A 16,619-nucleotide genomic window follows, 5' to 3' on the forward strand; every position below is an offset into this window, starting at 1 on the left:
AAAAAAAATTAAACCCCTATACGCTTCCTTTCATTTTGTTTAGCAAGAAAAAGTGCTCTTTTGCTTAGTCATTGCTCGTACCCTCTCTAGGGTGGCTGCTGCTTTTAGTTCTGTTTTTTTGCATTTCAAGGGTAGGAGTTCTGCTAATGCAATAAGTAAACCACTGTTTTTGGTGATTCTCCATGAATTTGCTGCAGCAGCAGCTGCCTGGTAATCACAAGCAGGAAATCAACCACTGACATCTGGAGACAAGGAATAATCTCATGAAAAGAAGAAAAGAATGAAGGGAAGATGATGGTGTTTGAAACTTCCAGTTCTATAAGAGATATAAATGGTGCTCTCTCCCCACAGGGACAAGAGGGCCAGGGAAACTTCACCTTGTTCAACCATTAGAAAATATACAGGCTTGGACCAAAGGCATCTTCCTGCCACCTGTAAGGGAAAAGGTCTTAAACTTCTAAGCCTCAAGGACTCCACTGCCTCTTCATGTGCCTTGTAAAGATGCAGACTTCCACTCTGGGATGCATGATGACTCAAGGGGCTCAGAGCCCTTGCTTGAGAAGCCTGTCATCAGCTGCACAAAGTGGCTGTCATGGATCACTTATTGGATGCTTGCTGTGTGCAGAACACCAGTCTATGGGCTTTGTCTGTATTATCCCATTTTAGCCTTATGACTATCCCATGAGGTCACTTGTATTTTCTTCATTGTACAGATGAGGAAACTGAGGTTCAGAGAGGTTAAGTAACTTGTCAGAGGTTACATAAATGGTAAGTGGCAGTAAAGGTTCAGCTATGTAGGTCTGGCTTCAAAATCTTGTGCTTAACCATGTAGTTCCTGAACTGGCATCATCAACCTCACCTGAGGACTTGTAAGAAATGCAAATTCTCGGACTCCTTGCCTGATATATGGAACTGGAAACCCTGGGGGTGGGCCCAGCAATTGTGGTTGAGCTTGTGCTCCAGGTGATGCTGATGCCGGCTAAAGGCTGAGAACCACTGGACTGGGCTAAGGTCCCTACTCTCCAGAGGCAGCACTGCCGTCTGATGAGTCAGGGGATAGGAAATGCTTCCAGAATAATATTGGTTTTGGTAGCATGCTGCCTGCAGCTACAAAATGACAGTGGGGATAATAATGGCAGGAGAAACAGTGCAATTTTCTAGGGCACAGAAAGCCAGCACTCCCTCCACAGGTCTATAGATCCATCCACAAGAAGAGGAGCCAAGACACATGAGTCCCTATCTCAGCCACTTTGTCACTGGGGCTATTGGCAGCAGTTGAAGGACAGGACCCGAAGCTAGGATTGGAGGACGTTGGGAATAAAGAGCATGTATGGAAAGCCTGCAGCTTGTGAAGGAGCAGGAAGTCTAAAATGGCCCAGAAATCAAAGGTGAGCAAACAAATATAACATAGGTGATACCCAAGAAAAGACATACAGGAGCCAGTAGTCCCCCTTATCTGCAGTTTTACTTTCTGCAGTTTCAATTACCTGTGATCAGTTGTGGCCTGAATATATTACAGTATTTGAGAGAGCAAGAAAGAGAGAGAGAAAGATGGGCAATATTCACATATTTTTTATTATAGTAAATTGTTGTAATTGTTCTGTTTTATTCATTGTTATTGTTAATTTCTAACTTTGGCTAATTTATAAATTGAATTTTATCAAAGGCATGTGTATGTATGGGGAAAATAGTAAATATAAGATCTGGTACTATTCATGGCTTTAGGCATGCACTGGGTGGGTTTTGGAACTTGTCCCTATCAGATAAGTGGGGACTACTGTACTTAAAATTTAGGCTTCTGTTAAGCTGCTTATTCCCCTTCTCTTATAGCCTAAATCAATGCCTGAATTCCTGGGGCTTGCATTTGCTGATGTACGTGTAGTGAACACGAAGCAACTGAATCATTGAGCCCATGGTAGTGGGGCCACAGCTGGGGGCATACTTTAGAGAGGTTGTCAGGTCGTCAGCATAGGTTAATTTCTTCAAGGTAGCACCTGCTGGGAAGGTAGTTCAGTCCTGTCTTCTACTCCAGCTGTGCAGGGGGTAAGGCATTTTGCAGAAAGCGTTTGTGGATTTTTTCCAAATCTAGGCAGTAAACAGATGGCATTCCCAGCACTCCTCCCAAATTCCCTTCATTTCCTAGATCCGTGGAAAGGAGCACATTGAAACAGAAATAGAGGAGGCCATAGCAATCTAACTGATGGAATCTGATTGCTGATCTAGATATTATTGTGAAGACAGAATTTTGAATTGGTGTAGACAGTGAGATTGAGAAGGCTCTGCAATGAATGATGCTGGGAGGATCAGCAGGTCTAACTGTTCAGCATGAACTAGGACCAGAAGAGAAACATCTAATTAAAGAAAGTAGTGAAAAGAAAGGGAGGTTGGGTAACCATGAGCAGCCACTGTGGTTAGACTTTTGACTTATTTGTATATGTAAAATCAGTGAGCATTATAATAGAATCCCTTAGCTGCTGTCAGAAAAGTATCTACCTTCCGGGCAATATTATGCCAGACTTTAAATACAGCTCTCAGGGGATCTGCTCTATTGTATATTGAAATTCATCTAATTATGATGTATTTCTCACTTTGGTCAAACAGTGTAGGAAAGTTCAGACTTACACAAACAATAAACCAGGGACCAGTTATTTTCTCGATGAGAGGATTCTTCAGATTGCAAAAGGTGTCATCATAATATTTCTTTTTATTGCAAGCTTTAAAAATTAATGCATTCAAAATCAAGTTTAAACCTAATGATTTTCTCTAGGGTTTTCTTGCATATTGCACACAGGGAGGTAGGTTTATCTGTTGAATGTGTTTCCTAATGGATTTTGCTCATACTGAGAAGTGGCTCACACAGGCATGGATTCACCATGAATCAGTAGTTCTTGTGGGCACCATTGTCTTCTGCAGCTCTCTGGGATCCTGACATGAATACGGTATTATCAAGTCCTCTCAGCTTTTCATTGTGTTGGTCTACGTCAATCACAGCTTTCAAGGTCTCAAAGATTCCTTAACCTACAGATCCTCTAATTTATAACCATACATACCCAGTGTATACACACATGCACACACACACAGTTGATGTATTTAACTCCCCTAAAACTTTATTTTAATTTCAATTGATTTCGGCAGTAGGTCGTGTACAATTGATATCTGCAAGTCAATCTGTGAATCAATGTACAAATTATTTTTGAAAGCATATTACTCACTTGGTGCTATGGAACCAAGGCTACTTTGCCTGGGTTGACCTACCCTGGTCAGAACTCATAGAGGTTTGGCCAGAACCAGGTTTGACAGTTGATGTGTCTCTTATTATCAAGTGTGAAAATTGTGCGTTTCTTGGACACACGGGGCAAACAACACACACAGGGGCCTGTTGGAGGGTGGGGGATGGGAGAAGGGAGAGCATTAGGAAAAATAGCTAATAGATGTCGGGCTTAATACCTAGGTGATATGGGATGGTATCACAGATCATCACGGGATGATCTGTGCAGTTATTCATTATGGCACATGTTTAACTACGTAACAAATCTGCACATCCTGCATATGTACCCCTGAACTTAAAATAGAAATTGGAAATTAAAAAAAAAACAATTTTGAAAAAGAAAGAAAATCATGTGTTCATTCTATTTACTTTATGGCTTTAATCTATGTCTTTACCCAAATCTCCAGGTTCACTTCCAGTTGAGAATCTCATGTCTCCATGGTCCGACACAATATAGTCTTGACAGCCCAAACATGAGCCACCTTTAGGTAATTTCTCCCCAATTTTTATTGGGGTGGAGCTTGCAGAGCACGCATGAAGTCTTGCTCCTGCTTCCCAGGGTGACACCTAAGTTTCAGGCTCCACAGTACATCTTACAACCAAATTTTGGCTCTATTTAACATTTCACTCTCATCTTCCTGACGTGGGATATTCTAGGAAACTGCTTGAACAAAATGAACCTCACTGAGAGTGGACATCAAGATGCACTGAATGCTTGATAAATCAGAGACTGAAAGAAACTAGAGTGAACTTGACTCTGTTCCAGGCTAGACAGGGCTGTGGGTGTCTCACGTGTGGTGTTGGTGAGTTCTGACAAATGCAGACTTTGGGAAAAGTCCCCATGTCAGACAATTGTGGGCTAGGGTGACAGGCCATACTTAGATAGATGTCAGGTTCCCTTGAAGGGAGCAGACATGTCTAAGATTATGCATTCTGGGTGGAAGTCAAGCCAGTGGCAGAAAATAAACATTTTAGAGGTTGACCTTAGATCAAAGGAAGAAAACAAAACAGAACAGAACAACATAGCCAAGAAAGACTTGTTCAGTTACTGGTCAGGAAACTCTGGGATCCTGAGCAGGTTGGCAGTGTGAAATGTCATGGACTGGCTGTTTCTCTGGCTCTTGAGTGAGTCAGTTTGGGTCTGAAACCTCACCTCTGGCCTGTTTCTGTGACAGACCCACCAGAATTTAGAAATCAGCCCTGCAGTTTTTACAAACTGCTCCTACCCTCTGCCTCAACGTCCCTCAGGTAGGGGAGGAAGCCCAGAGGGACTCAGTGCTGTGATTCCTAACGCATCAGACACGTCACCTATCTTATTTAGTCTCCACAGTTACCCAGTAATGAATCATGGTCACTCTCATTTGATAGATGCAGTAACTGAGACACAGAGAAATTAAATGGCCCTCCAGACTGTCCATGGCAGCTGTGGGGAGGGAAGGATACCTCCAGGTCCACTCTCTGGCTTTTTCATAAGGTGCTCTTCCTCCTGCTAGCTGTCGCTCCGACCAGGCTTTCTGTTAAGTCCCCTTTGCCCCAGATCTGATTTGTCGGCACTGGTCTTATAAAGCAGAGTGAGAGCACAGGTGTGGCATTATCCTCTGTGTCCTGGATCCGAATTTATGCTGCAGCTCAGGTCAAGTGTCCACTTAGTGACAGCGTCAGCGTACCTGTGCTCAGTAACTCTGGCTAAGAGCCCTGGATTCTGACTTATCTTCTAACTGTGGTTCACAACAGTTATCCCGCCATAGAACCACTTAGAGCAGGATTGAGCAGTCAAAAGAAGAATACTATTTCACCATATGTAAGCATTAAATGAAATTTAAATTTCAGTGTCCATAAATAAATTAAACAAAGCAAAATCAATTATAAAATACATGCAGCAGATATAGACACACCTCACTTCATGTAATCTGGGCACACAGCCATGTTCATTCATTCTCATATTGTCTATGGTGACTTTCACTCTGCAAGGGCAGAGCTGAGCAGTTGCCACAGAGATCATATGTTCTGTGAAGCCTAAAATGCTTACTATCCTGCCCTTTCCAGAAAAAGTTTGCCAACACGTGGCCCAAAGTGCTTGTTAAAATACAAATCCCTAAGCCCCAACCCCAGAGTTTCTGATTCAGTAAGTCTGGGTAGGGACCAAAAACTTGCCATTTCTATTAATTTCCTAGATGATGCTGATGTTGCTGGTCTGAGGGCCACACTTTGAGAACCACTGCCTTATAATAATGGCTGGTTATGTCCAAAGATGATCCTTGGATTCCTATAATTTTGTTATGCCCTTTAAATCTTTTTCCGTCTTAGTGGAGGGCTGAAATAAATTTACTTCTTCTCTAGCAAAGCTTTTTTTATGTTTAAGGAAGATACATAGCAGAGAGATTTGGAGCTGGACAGAAACCCAGTTCTACCGCCTGCTGGCTTTGCGACCTTGGGTAAGTTACTTAACTTCTCTGAGACTCAGTTTCCTCATCTGTTAAAATGAGGCTGTCTATAGGGAAAAACAATTTTTTCCCTCCTATATTCTCAACACAGAGTGCTTCTGGTCACCACTTGGCTTGATTCTCACTCCCGGAGATTCTGGTTTCTTTGGTCTAGGGTATCACCTGGATGTTGGGACCCTCAAAATTATAAAGGGAGATGATAATGCAACACTGTCCAATAAAAATATAAAGAGAGTCACACATATAATCTTATGTTTTCTAGTAGCCACATTTTAAAAGGTGAAATTAATTTTAATATAATATTTATATCTCATTGATAAATAATAAGTAATATATTAATGATAAATTCTACTTGACTCAGTAGAATCCAAATATTAACCTTTCAACAACTAGTGGAACAACAATAGAGACGGTTTACATTCTTTTTCTCTGGCTAAAGCTTTGAAACGGAGTCTGTTCTTTACCCTTACAGCACATCTCAATTCAGGCTGGCTATACTTCAGGGGCTCAGCAGCGACCTGTGGCTTGTGGTCACTGCTTGGGAAAGCACAGGAGTAGTTAATGTGCAACCGAGATGGAGACCCACTGGGGTAAGGGCACGCTTGGTGTTTGCAGACCAGTCTAAGGCTCCCTAACCACACAGGGGTTCTATCGGCATTATTGTTTTTGAGGATTGAGGGAGCTGGCTGCAGCTTCCCTGCTTCAGACTAGGAATTAGTTGTGGTCATTAAGGACACTTAGTGAAGCTCAATTTAGTCTTAGAATTGGATGTCTAGCTTATGGAGCCTGCTTGAAAGCATGGAGATCAACTAAAGCAAATAAATCTAAACGACTCGATGCTGTTAGAGGAGACAGAAGGACTAAGGCAGCATTAACAGAGCAGAAAGTAAAATAGTGGCTGATTGTGTCTCCGTCTCAGGGAGCCCATAGCCTGAGTAAACGGGGCTGTGGGTATCCCAGGCAAGAGGATGGCTGTTAGATGATCCCTTGATATTCTACACAACTCTTTGATTCAGAACTTTCTATTCAACTCCAAATATCATTGAATAGTACACAGGCTGTAATTCTCTTTGAAAACTCTTAGATTTATTCCTAGGGGAACAGAATTTATTCTCTCTATTCTTTCCTACAGTGATAAACTAACATTTAAAAGAGTAACCTTGCAAATTTATCATAAAAGCAAGTGAGATTTTCAAGAAAGATGAAAATAAAGATCTGCAGAGATAAGCCATCTCAGCCTTTCAGAGTTTTGTTTGGTGTATACACTTACACGCATTTTATACAACAGGATTCAATAGTGACTATGCTGTTATAGCATGCTTCTTCGTCACATATTATTTTTACAAGTGTATTTTCATGTAATTTAGTAAGCTACAGCAACATTTGAAAATCACAGCATATTGTACCTTTGTTTGGCTGAATAACGACCTACTTAGTCCATGTCCTATCATTGGTCATATATGCTATTTCCCCCAAATCGTCAATCACAGTGTAAGTAATGACACTGAAGGAGCATCAGTTGGTCATTGAGTCCAATGTGATGCTTGCCTTAAAGTGAGCTGAGGACAATGCAGAGGGAAAAGGAGGCAACATTTCCATCTCACTAAGCCTGACCCATTTTGTAGTTTTATCTGGGTTGGAGAAAAGCCGGCGAGATGCAGTTTGTAGAAGAATGCATAGCAAGGCCATGGCAAGGACACCAAACAGCTCAAATGTGAGTAACACCGTAATGTGCCACCCACGATGGACATTCAGTTTCCTCACTGCTCTGCTAAGAAGGACCTGCAAGCCCCAGAGAGACTCCTTTTTATGCATAACATGTTGACAGCAGCTTGAGCTTGGATTTGGATTCACTTTAGTTCTCCCAAGTGCCATTCTCCCCTCTCTGGTCTTAGTATTAATCAATTCTTTGGAATAGAATCACTCCTGCAGAAGGTTTGTGGGTGGGTTAAAAAGTTTAATAATCCAAGAAGCCTCTGAACTTAAGATTTTAGTTTCTCTGGCTTATGTCATTCATATAATTATTTGTTCATGCAGCATTTCTGTATCATTTTTCTGATCGTTTGACACTATATGAAGTTTCCTGGCAATTTCCCCAATGCCAGCTTCTCAGCTTGCCTATGCAGTCACCACTCCCATTGAAATAAAGCAAATAAATGGCTGCAGAGCTGCCCAGCATTCAAATAAGAAAAACGTCAGCCTTTTGAGCTGCTAAACTGAACTGAACACCTCAAACTGATTTAGGGAACCATCTCTCTTCTGTTTTCTCAATCCTATTAAAACCATACACAGGAAAACATAGCAAGGTTTTCTTACACTTGGAGGACCAGGAAAATGTACTCTGCGCTAAGGTTTGATGCATGTTGTGTCTTTATGCCACACGTAAGCAGCCTGAAGTGTCATTTTTAAGGTGAACTCTGTTCACCTTATACCTGTGTTCAATCCATCATATGTTCACATGCAAATGCAACAAAACAAGTATCTATTGTATATTTACTTTGTGCCAGCTCTCTTTGCCATGTCTGCAGAGACAGATAGGAGCAAGAAATATGCCCTCCTTCAAGGAGTTCGAAGTTTAATTGAGAGGGACGCACACGCTAACCATAAAATTCGATTCCAGCTGGGGTAAGGGCTGCGGCAGAAGTAGGAACATGATGCTCCCAGAGCACCCAGAGGGAGCGCTTTATCTGCTGGGGCTGGAGGAAGCTAGAGACAGAGAGAGAGGTACTTGAGCTAGATCTGGATAAAAAGCAAATGGCAAGTGGGCCACACATGCTAAGGGGACCGTCCAAACGATGTTGCATATGTTAAAATGCAGGCCCTGAAAAGAAAGTGGCAAACAAGGCCTTAAGGAAACTGCCTAAAGTATGTATGCCTGGCACGTGGAGCAAGATGTGGCTGAAGAAGAGAGGAAGGGAGGGAGGGAAGGAGGGGGATAAGGGAGGAAGGGAGGGAAGGAAGGGAGGGAAAAAGGGAAGGAGGAAGCGAAGACAGGGAAGGAGGGAGAGAAGGGAAGAAGGGAAAGAGGGAAGGAGGAAGGGAAAGAGGGAAGGAGGAAGGGAAGACAGGGAAGGAGGGAGAGAAGGGAGGGAGAGAGGAAGGGGAGGGAGGGAGAGAGAGAGGGAGGGAGGAAGGAAAGGGAGAGAGAGGGAGGGAGGGAGGGAGGGGCAGGAGGGAGAAAGGACTGATTGTGGGTGAGGAGTTCAGGGTCGGCCCAGCTGTGGGCAGGTGGAAAAGGTTCAATAGGGATGGACTAATGATGAGTTCAGCATTCTGAGAAATGCATGAACATTCTTGATTAATCAGAAATCTCTCCAATAAGTTGAGAGAGGAAAATGGACTTATCATTTTAAGGTGGGTGAGCTAAGAATAAAAAAGGTCTCAATACGAAACAAAGTCAGATTTCTTAAATGATAATTTTAAATAAACCCCTGTCCAAAAGCAAGACACCTTCATTTATTGCATTGTTTGTTCTTTTATTCATTCATTCATTAAAGCTAAGATTGGAGTCAGCCTGCCCGGGTTCAAGCTGTGGATCCCTCAGGCTCTGTGACTTGGTGCAAGTTCCCAAACTCTGTGCTTCAGTTTCCACATTTATAAAGTTGGAATATTAATACCCTATTAACCTGTAAGGTTGGGGTGGGAAGTAAATGACTTACTGGATCTAAAGCTCCTTTAACAGGGCCTGGTATGAATGCTCAGTCATGTTAGCCCTTTTGTTCTGTGTGTGTCTGTATTCGTGCTCTCTGTGTGTCAGCCACATTGGAAATACTGAGTGTAAAAAGACAAAGGTGATATGACCCTACCCTCAAGCAGCTCGTGTCCAACGTGGAGCATATGTGGGAGTAAACCAGGACAGTTCAGCGTGGCAAACACTAGAATAGAGTGGTGTGCCGCACGCTCGGGAGGATGGTGAGGGTGGTGAGGGAGCCAAGCTGTCTGTCCTCTGCAGATGCCAGCAGAGTTCTCCCGGCTTCCATCTGGTCAACCCTCCCTGAAGTTCCTTGTTTTCTTTTTGTCTGCATGCCTCAGTGTAGGAAGGAGATTCCGATTTCTTCTAGATCTTTCATTTAAAAGGAGTAATTGCGCCATTTCACAAGGAACTTGACTGTTTAAAATTCTAGCTCTCTTGAATGGGGAATTTGATAAAGGGGCAGTTCTGAGCTGTGGGGTGAGGGGTATGTTGGGGGTATGCTCTGCCTTAGCCAATGGGAGTAGGAAGGAGACCCTGGGAGGGGAGAGTAGCTCGGGAGAACCACTCTGGGGGAAGGACAGTCAGAGAATAGAGCCAGGTTTTAACTACACCACGGGAGTCTCGGAGCCTTGGTGGAGCCTTGGGAAGACAAGGAGGAAAGGAGAGATAGGGACAGGTGGGCAAAGGCTACCTGCTCTTTCTTTGAGGCTGTATGGCGGGGGTAGAGAGTTGGTGCACTGGAGAAAAGGTAGCTAATATAATGGAGTTTCTGCCTCTGTACTTTGAGTGTAACTACCTAATGCCCCTGTTAGTCAATGACCCACGTGGGAAAGGCAGTGATGTAAGTTTCATTTTTTTTCTCTTTTTTGAAGTCCATGACTATATTAAGGACACCCTCCCACTATGGAAGTTGTGGAGGGAAAACCTGGAAGCACTCTGAAACTCAGTAGGTTTTTGGAAGTTCTTGACTCTTTCTGCTGCCAGCCCTTTTTATGAGATGTTGCTACTCACAGTAGCAATGCTCTGTTTTCAAGCATCTCATATGTGTCATTTCATTTTGATTTTCACAACAGCCCTGTAAGGTAGGCCTTACGGAATGGGCCTGTGGAATGTTATTTTTATGTGACACATGCTGATAAGTGAGGATAAGCTCGTCCAAAGGTGAGGGGCAGAGCCCGGGCTCTGATCCGGGTGTTCTGGCCTTGGATGCAAGTTTGTGTAGCTCTCTCTGCAGGCCCCTGCCAGCAGTGAGCAAGACAGATGACTTACCTCCTTTCCTTCTTCCACAGAAAGAAAACTTGGGCAGAGCCTCCTCACAGATGGGATAGGAGAAATTCAAAACAGATGAGCCTTTAGACATGAGAGCTAGATCAAGAAATAGCTCTTTGATGTCCTCTCCTGGAGGAAAGAGGAGAACAGCTTTACTCTTACTGTGTGTTTCACTGAGTATCAAAGGCATTCACAGTGTATGAGATAAAGAACCTTTTGTTTCCATTACTCTGCTCTCTGTGGGGAACAGTTTTCTTTCCTTGGTAAAACAGCCCTTAGTCAGTGCTACAGGGGATTATGATGGGATCTTGGGTATGAAAGTTGGCCGTTTCTCAAAATACCTGCTTGGAGCAAGGTAGCTAATCAGCTGAGCTCCCCACCCTGATGCTATGGCCTTTTAAAGTTATGTCTGCAGGTCTGGCTTCTGGAACTTCCCAGTTGCATAGTATCATTTGTTCCCCATGGTGGCGATGCGGTGTGGTCACACCTGCATACACCTGCTGCCGTCGCCCAAGAGGTATTGCAGCGCAGGTACAGGAGGCGGCAGCGGGTTCCATGGGCGTGGCTTCCAATTCTGTCTTTTTCTCCATTCCTCCCTTTCATGTTCCACCTACTCTTCCATGTCTCTTTTCTTTTTCTCTCCCTATAACATTTCTCGAGCTGCCGCTAGAGCCCAGATACTGTGTGAGATTCTAGAAATACAAAGATGCGTGAGAGTTCTTGATTTCTGTGAATGTTCCCTCCATTTCTCTCGAATGATTCCACATGCTAAGTTTTTAAAACCTCTCTACTTCGATTTTGATATAACTGTTTTGGAAAAGGAGATAGTCTAGTAGCTATAGCAAATATATTGACTAGCCGTAATTGCACGATCACATGAAAATTAAACAGTCAGAAAGTACTCTAGCTGATTGATTGGGGTTGGGGAGAAAATATTACCTCCCCTCCTTGCCTTTGTCCAGGTTTAAGAACTAGTATGAGCTATTTGGGATACAAAATAACATAGATGACAAACCATACTGTTGCCAGTAGATTTATTTGTTGCTAACTAAGCAAAAGTTAGGAGAGGCTGAGTAGACATTGATACTTAATCTCAAAATATTTTCATTTTTTGCTGGGCGTACTGATTTCAGGTGCTTATATCGTCCAAATGAGTGTCTGGAGTCTTTTAAACACAAAAGTACAGCATTAAATGAGAGTTCTACCCTACCTGGATTTTACCCAGAGAGAGATTTGAAAATGAAGATGTAAATAGAGTTAATTCCAGAGAGTGGTGAAGGTACAGTAGTTTAGCCAGTCATTATAGTTAACATAAGTCATTGGGTGTGTGGAGTCGGAAGAGGCTGTGAAATGCTTTATTTCATGCTAATCATTTTTTAAAACTTACTCAGGATAATTCCAAATCTAATGTTGACATTTGGTTTTAATTCCTTGGAACACTCTTCTATAGAAAAGCCAAAATCTTGCAATGGATCTGAGAAGAAGAAAACAATAGATTAGTTGTGAGTACATTTTATATATTATGCAAACATGTTCAAAATTTGCACAAGATTGTTTTCACATGAATTACTACATTTATTCAAAAGCATATTGTCCAACACTTTTAAAAATAGCCCATGGTATTTTCATCAGCTGCCCCCAGTGTCTTCACAGCTAATGTCAGGTTCACTCTAATGACAGGGTTTCCATCCATGGGATGAACAGTGTCTTGCTAGTTGGGTTATATTTTTACTTGTTGACGTTTTTATCATAGAAAATTTTTATCATTGTCTGAGTTACTTTAGTTCCTGAATGTTTGGTCTTAAAATTGCTCATAGATTGCACAAAGATTTTAATAAAGTATCTATTAGTATTATTAAAACAGAGGGAGATACAAAAGTTAGAAGGGCTTGAGTAGACATTAATATTTAGGCTCAGGCTGTGTGCGGTGGCTCATGCCTGTAATCCCAGCATTTTGAAAGGCTGATGTAGGCAGATCACCTGAGATCAGGAGTTCGAGACCAGCCTGGCCAACATGACAAAACTCTGTTCCTACTAAAGATACAAAAAATTAGCCAGGTGTGGTGGCATGCGCCTGTAATCCTAGCTACTCAGGAGGCTGAGGCAGGAGATTCACTTGAACCTGGGAGACAGAGGTTGCAGTGAGCTGAGATCATGCCATTGGACTCCAGCTTGGGCAACAAGAGGGAAATTCCATCTCAAGGAAAAGAAAAAAGATAATTAGGCTCGAAATATTTTCTCAAAAGATTTTCAAAGTTAAGACCTGCCTTTGTAATTCCATTTTATCCCATCCCATCCCATCTCACCCCATTTAATGTAATATTTCTCACTCCCAAATATTCCACTATGTACAAGGTATTGAGTTAGATATGATGGGGCTATAAGGATAATATTTTCCACATGTAACTTCTGCTCATTCACAAAGCTCCAGCGGCTTAGCTATGCATCAGAATAGGTCCAGAAATGATCCACCGGCTCCAATATCCATGCTCCACATCAACAATCCATCCTCCATTCCTTGAGACCAGGGTGGCAACCTACACACCAGCACATTTCCACCATGTTTGATTTGCCTGTGTGCCTTCTCCCATTCGCAGTGGTCTTAGCCTTTTTGGCCATTGTTTAAATCTTGGGTCTTGATCATTCCCATCTTCTTTGTGAAGGCTTTCCTGCCCCTAAATATTCTCTTGCTTCCTTGAATTCTTAAAACAAAGGTGTCTGGCGTTCTCGGTAAAGTGTACAAACATGTATCACTCTGTACTTTGCTATGGGGCTTATCCCACAACACTTAATCTACACATGAGATTCCTTGAATGTCAGAGCTAGTTTCTTGTTTTGTTTGTTTTCCATTTCCTTTTCCTTTATGTTTCCCACTGGGCTGGAGACAGGAAAGCTATTGTTAACAGAGGGTTTACCTTGTACTAATAGCTGAGCTTTGCACTTTCCTGGTGTTTTTCCCTTTAATTCTCCAGGTTCCCCAGCACCTACCAGAGAGCCTCACAGTCTGACACACAGTACACACTCCATAAGTGTACATGATGAGTGAATGGGTGGGCCATATAGTGGAGCTGTTTCTCAGCTCCAAATCCAGCCCTCTCTCCTCTGCTTTTTAACTGGGCTCTCGGCAATCATGTTTCTTTTTTGCTGTCTGCCAGCCAAGGTACCAGGGAGACAGAGGCTGGACTTGAAGAAGGGACTTGCTCCTTCTTGAGTGCTTGGTGAGAGTGTCAGTGGCGATGGACCATCACCCTGGCAGTGGCAGTTGGCTCCAGTTTCCTGCTCTCTTTTGCACTTTCCCAGCATCAGCCAAGGCTCAGCTCTGTGGGGCCCTAAGCTACTGCAATAACAGCACATCAGAAGCTGCCACCCCTTCCTTAGCAGTCTGTGTCTCAGCTCCACGGGTCCTTCTGCCAGGCATCCAGTTTCTTTCTTTTTTTTTTGAGACAGAGTCTTACTCTGTCACCAGGTGCCAGGCTGGAGCGCAGTGGCACGATCTCGGCTCACTGCAACCTCCACCAGCAATTCTCCTGCCTCAGCCTCCCGGGTAGCTGGGACCACAGGCCCATGCCACCACGCCCAGCCAATTTTTGTATTTTTAATAGCGATGGGGTTTCACCATGTTGGCCAGGATGGTCCTGATCTCTTGACCTCGTGATCCGCCCGCCCCGGCCTCCCAAAGTGCTGGGATTACAGGCTTGAGCCACAGCACCTGGCCCAAGCATCCAGTTTCTAATCACCACAATCTCTGCCTTTGCTCTCTCAGCCCTCAGAGGTCCTTTCTTTGGTTCTCCAGCAACTGGTTTTCTAACCAACTCCCTATATCAAATTCTCTCTGTTAAAATAACAGATATGGTCTTCGTTTTCCTGACAGGACTTGCAGAATAAACAATAATCTGAAGAGATAGGTATAATGTACCTCACTTTACTGTTATGAAAATATAGACTCAGAGACATTGTATTAACTTACCTGGATCCCCACATTAGAGAGTGTCAGAGTCAAGATTCAAAGCCAGAGTTAAAAACAAACAAACAAACAAATTGCTCCCTGGTATTGTGCCGTGAAACTCACAAAGTAGAACCTCAACTACATATGGTACTTATTTGATTTGTAAGATTGCCCAGAATATTTTATGTGCAGTCATATGGCATCTGGTAGTTCTGTTTCATAACTGATTTCCATTTCAGCTTCGCTATGAGCTCACATTTGCCAATGATAGTGTTCCAGACAGTTTTATCATCCACTTGCTGACCTGGAAGATGCATCATTGTCTATGATATCTGCAATGGAAATGATCACGAGGCAATTTCAGCCTTGCAAATCTAACGTAAGTACACTTCTGTTTGATCAAAACCCCTTTGGCCCAGTCGCTAGTTCTCCTAAGGGTAGGGAAGAGCCCTTTTGTCTTATGCTCATTGGACTCCTTCCTAAGTATCTCTGTGGTGGTCAGGGCTTCCTTCAGCCTGGAAAATAGGAGCAGGGGATTGGAGATGATAGTTCCTGCTATATCCTTGGCACTCTGTATTGAAAAAGCTAGACGCCAGTGAACAGATGTTTAGGAAGGTGCATCCTCAAAATCGTGGATAAATTTAAGTTGCTATCCAGGCAAAATAAAAGAGGCTAAGTATGTGTTACGTTGTTAATTAGCAGCTACAGAATTACACTGTCTGTTTATCAATATTTTAAAGGAATGGATAGAAAGAATCAACTAAGGGTGGGAGAAGGAAGCAGAGCATTTTCTTGGTGCTAGAAACACGTTGTTAGGAAAATAATCTTAATAAGGAACAAAGTCACAAAGAAAGCTGTAGGCTGCATCTCTCTGAGGATCCGTATATAAAAGCAGAAAGACAGATTGCTTAAAAAGTGCTTAGGGGTTTGGTGAGCTTTCCTAGCAGTTATTTCAAATTTATATGCAAGAGTGATATCTTTGAGTATAAACATGCAGTCTGTGGTCCTCTTGGGGAAAGTGACATTGGTTCCTCCTCCTCCCCCAAACCCATCTCTTAAACTCATATCCTTCCCTGCATTTATTTGCATTTCCACTCAGGCACTTTGAATGCTCTATATTACATTATATTTGTTTGTATACCTCTGTCATTCCTTCACTAGATGCTGCAAAGCTGACTCCCCGGTGCCAGGGCTATGCATAATGTCTTAAGATGACTTCAGATCTCCAGTGATTGTTTGCTGGATAAATAATAGTGATTATTTGTAGTAAATTTGCTGAGAACCTGAAGGCAGGATTTCTCAATATTGTCACTATTGACATTTTGTTTTGGGCATCCTTTGCGGTGGGTGTTGTCCTGCACATCTTAGGATGTCTAGCAGTATCCCTGCTCTCTCTCCACCAAATGCCAGCAGCACCCCCATTCCCTCTAGCTGTGACAACCAAAAATATCTCTAGACATTACCAAAGTATCCACGGGGGACAAACTCATCCCTGGTGGCGATCACTGCTTTAAACAATCGACTTATCAATTTCCAGGCTTTATCTATGCTACAAATGACTCAGAATCACCTCCCAAAATAAAAGACGGTAGGTTGCATTTTAAAGTAGTTCTCCTTCTACAGTGTGAAGAGTGATAGGCGGGCCGAGAGTGGAGAGACTTTCCCTTGGAGGCTTGCCTCAGTAACTTTTAATACATGTAAGACGGATCATCTAGCTTTGGACTTTGTGAAACAATAACATTGGAAAGTTAATCAGAGTTGGTGTTCTGGGAATTCAAGGGCAGAGATAAGTGTTTCCTCCGGATACTTCACTGTATTTCAGCAAATGAGCCGAGGAAAGAAGTCAAACCTTCATCATGAAATAGAAGACTGTTCATTTTCACTATTTCTTCCTTGGCCTCTATGTGACACTCCCTTGCTGTCTGTCCTGCTGACTTCTACGGCTTCAGCCCAAGGGAGGACAGCATTATAGTGGATGAACCCAGCACACCCCAAACT

At 42.9% G+C, this 16,619-nt stretch overlaps 1 protein-coding gene across 1 annotated transcript in view; it reads right to left on the reverse strand.

Moving 5' to 3' along the window:
* The window catches only part of LY86 (lymphocyte antigen 86), a 58,009-nt gene that overhangs the window by 16,494 nt on the left and 24,896 nt on the right, over window positions 1–16,619 (reverse strand). Inside the window, exons 2-3 of the mRNA XM_017526762.2 lie at window positions 12,063–12,149; window positions 10,676–10,804 (exon numbers count right to left, since the gene is read on the reverse strand). Of these exons, the coding sequence (XP_017382251.1) occupies window positions 10,676–10,804; window positions 12,063–12,149 (216 nt within the window). The remainder of the gene's footprint in view (window positions 1–10,675; window positions 10,805–12,062; window positions 12,150–16,619) is intronic.

The sequence above is a fragment of the Cebus imitator genome, unplaced genomic scaffold, assembly GCF_001604975.1.
Source record: "Cebus imitator isolate Cc_AM_T3 unplaced genomic scaffold, Cebus_imitator-1.0 Scaffold43, whole genome shotgun sequence".
Taxonomy (NCBI): Eukaryota; Metazoa; Chordata; class Mammalia; order Primates; family Cebidae; genus Cebus; species Cebus imitator.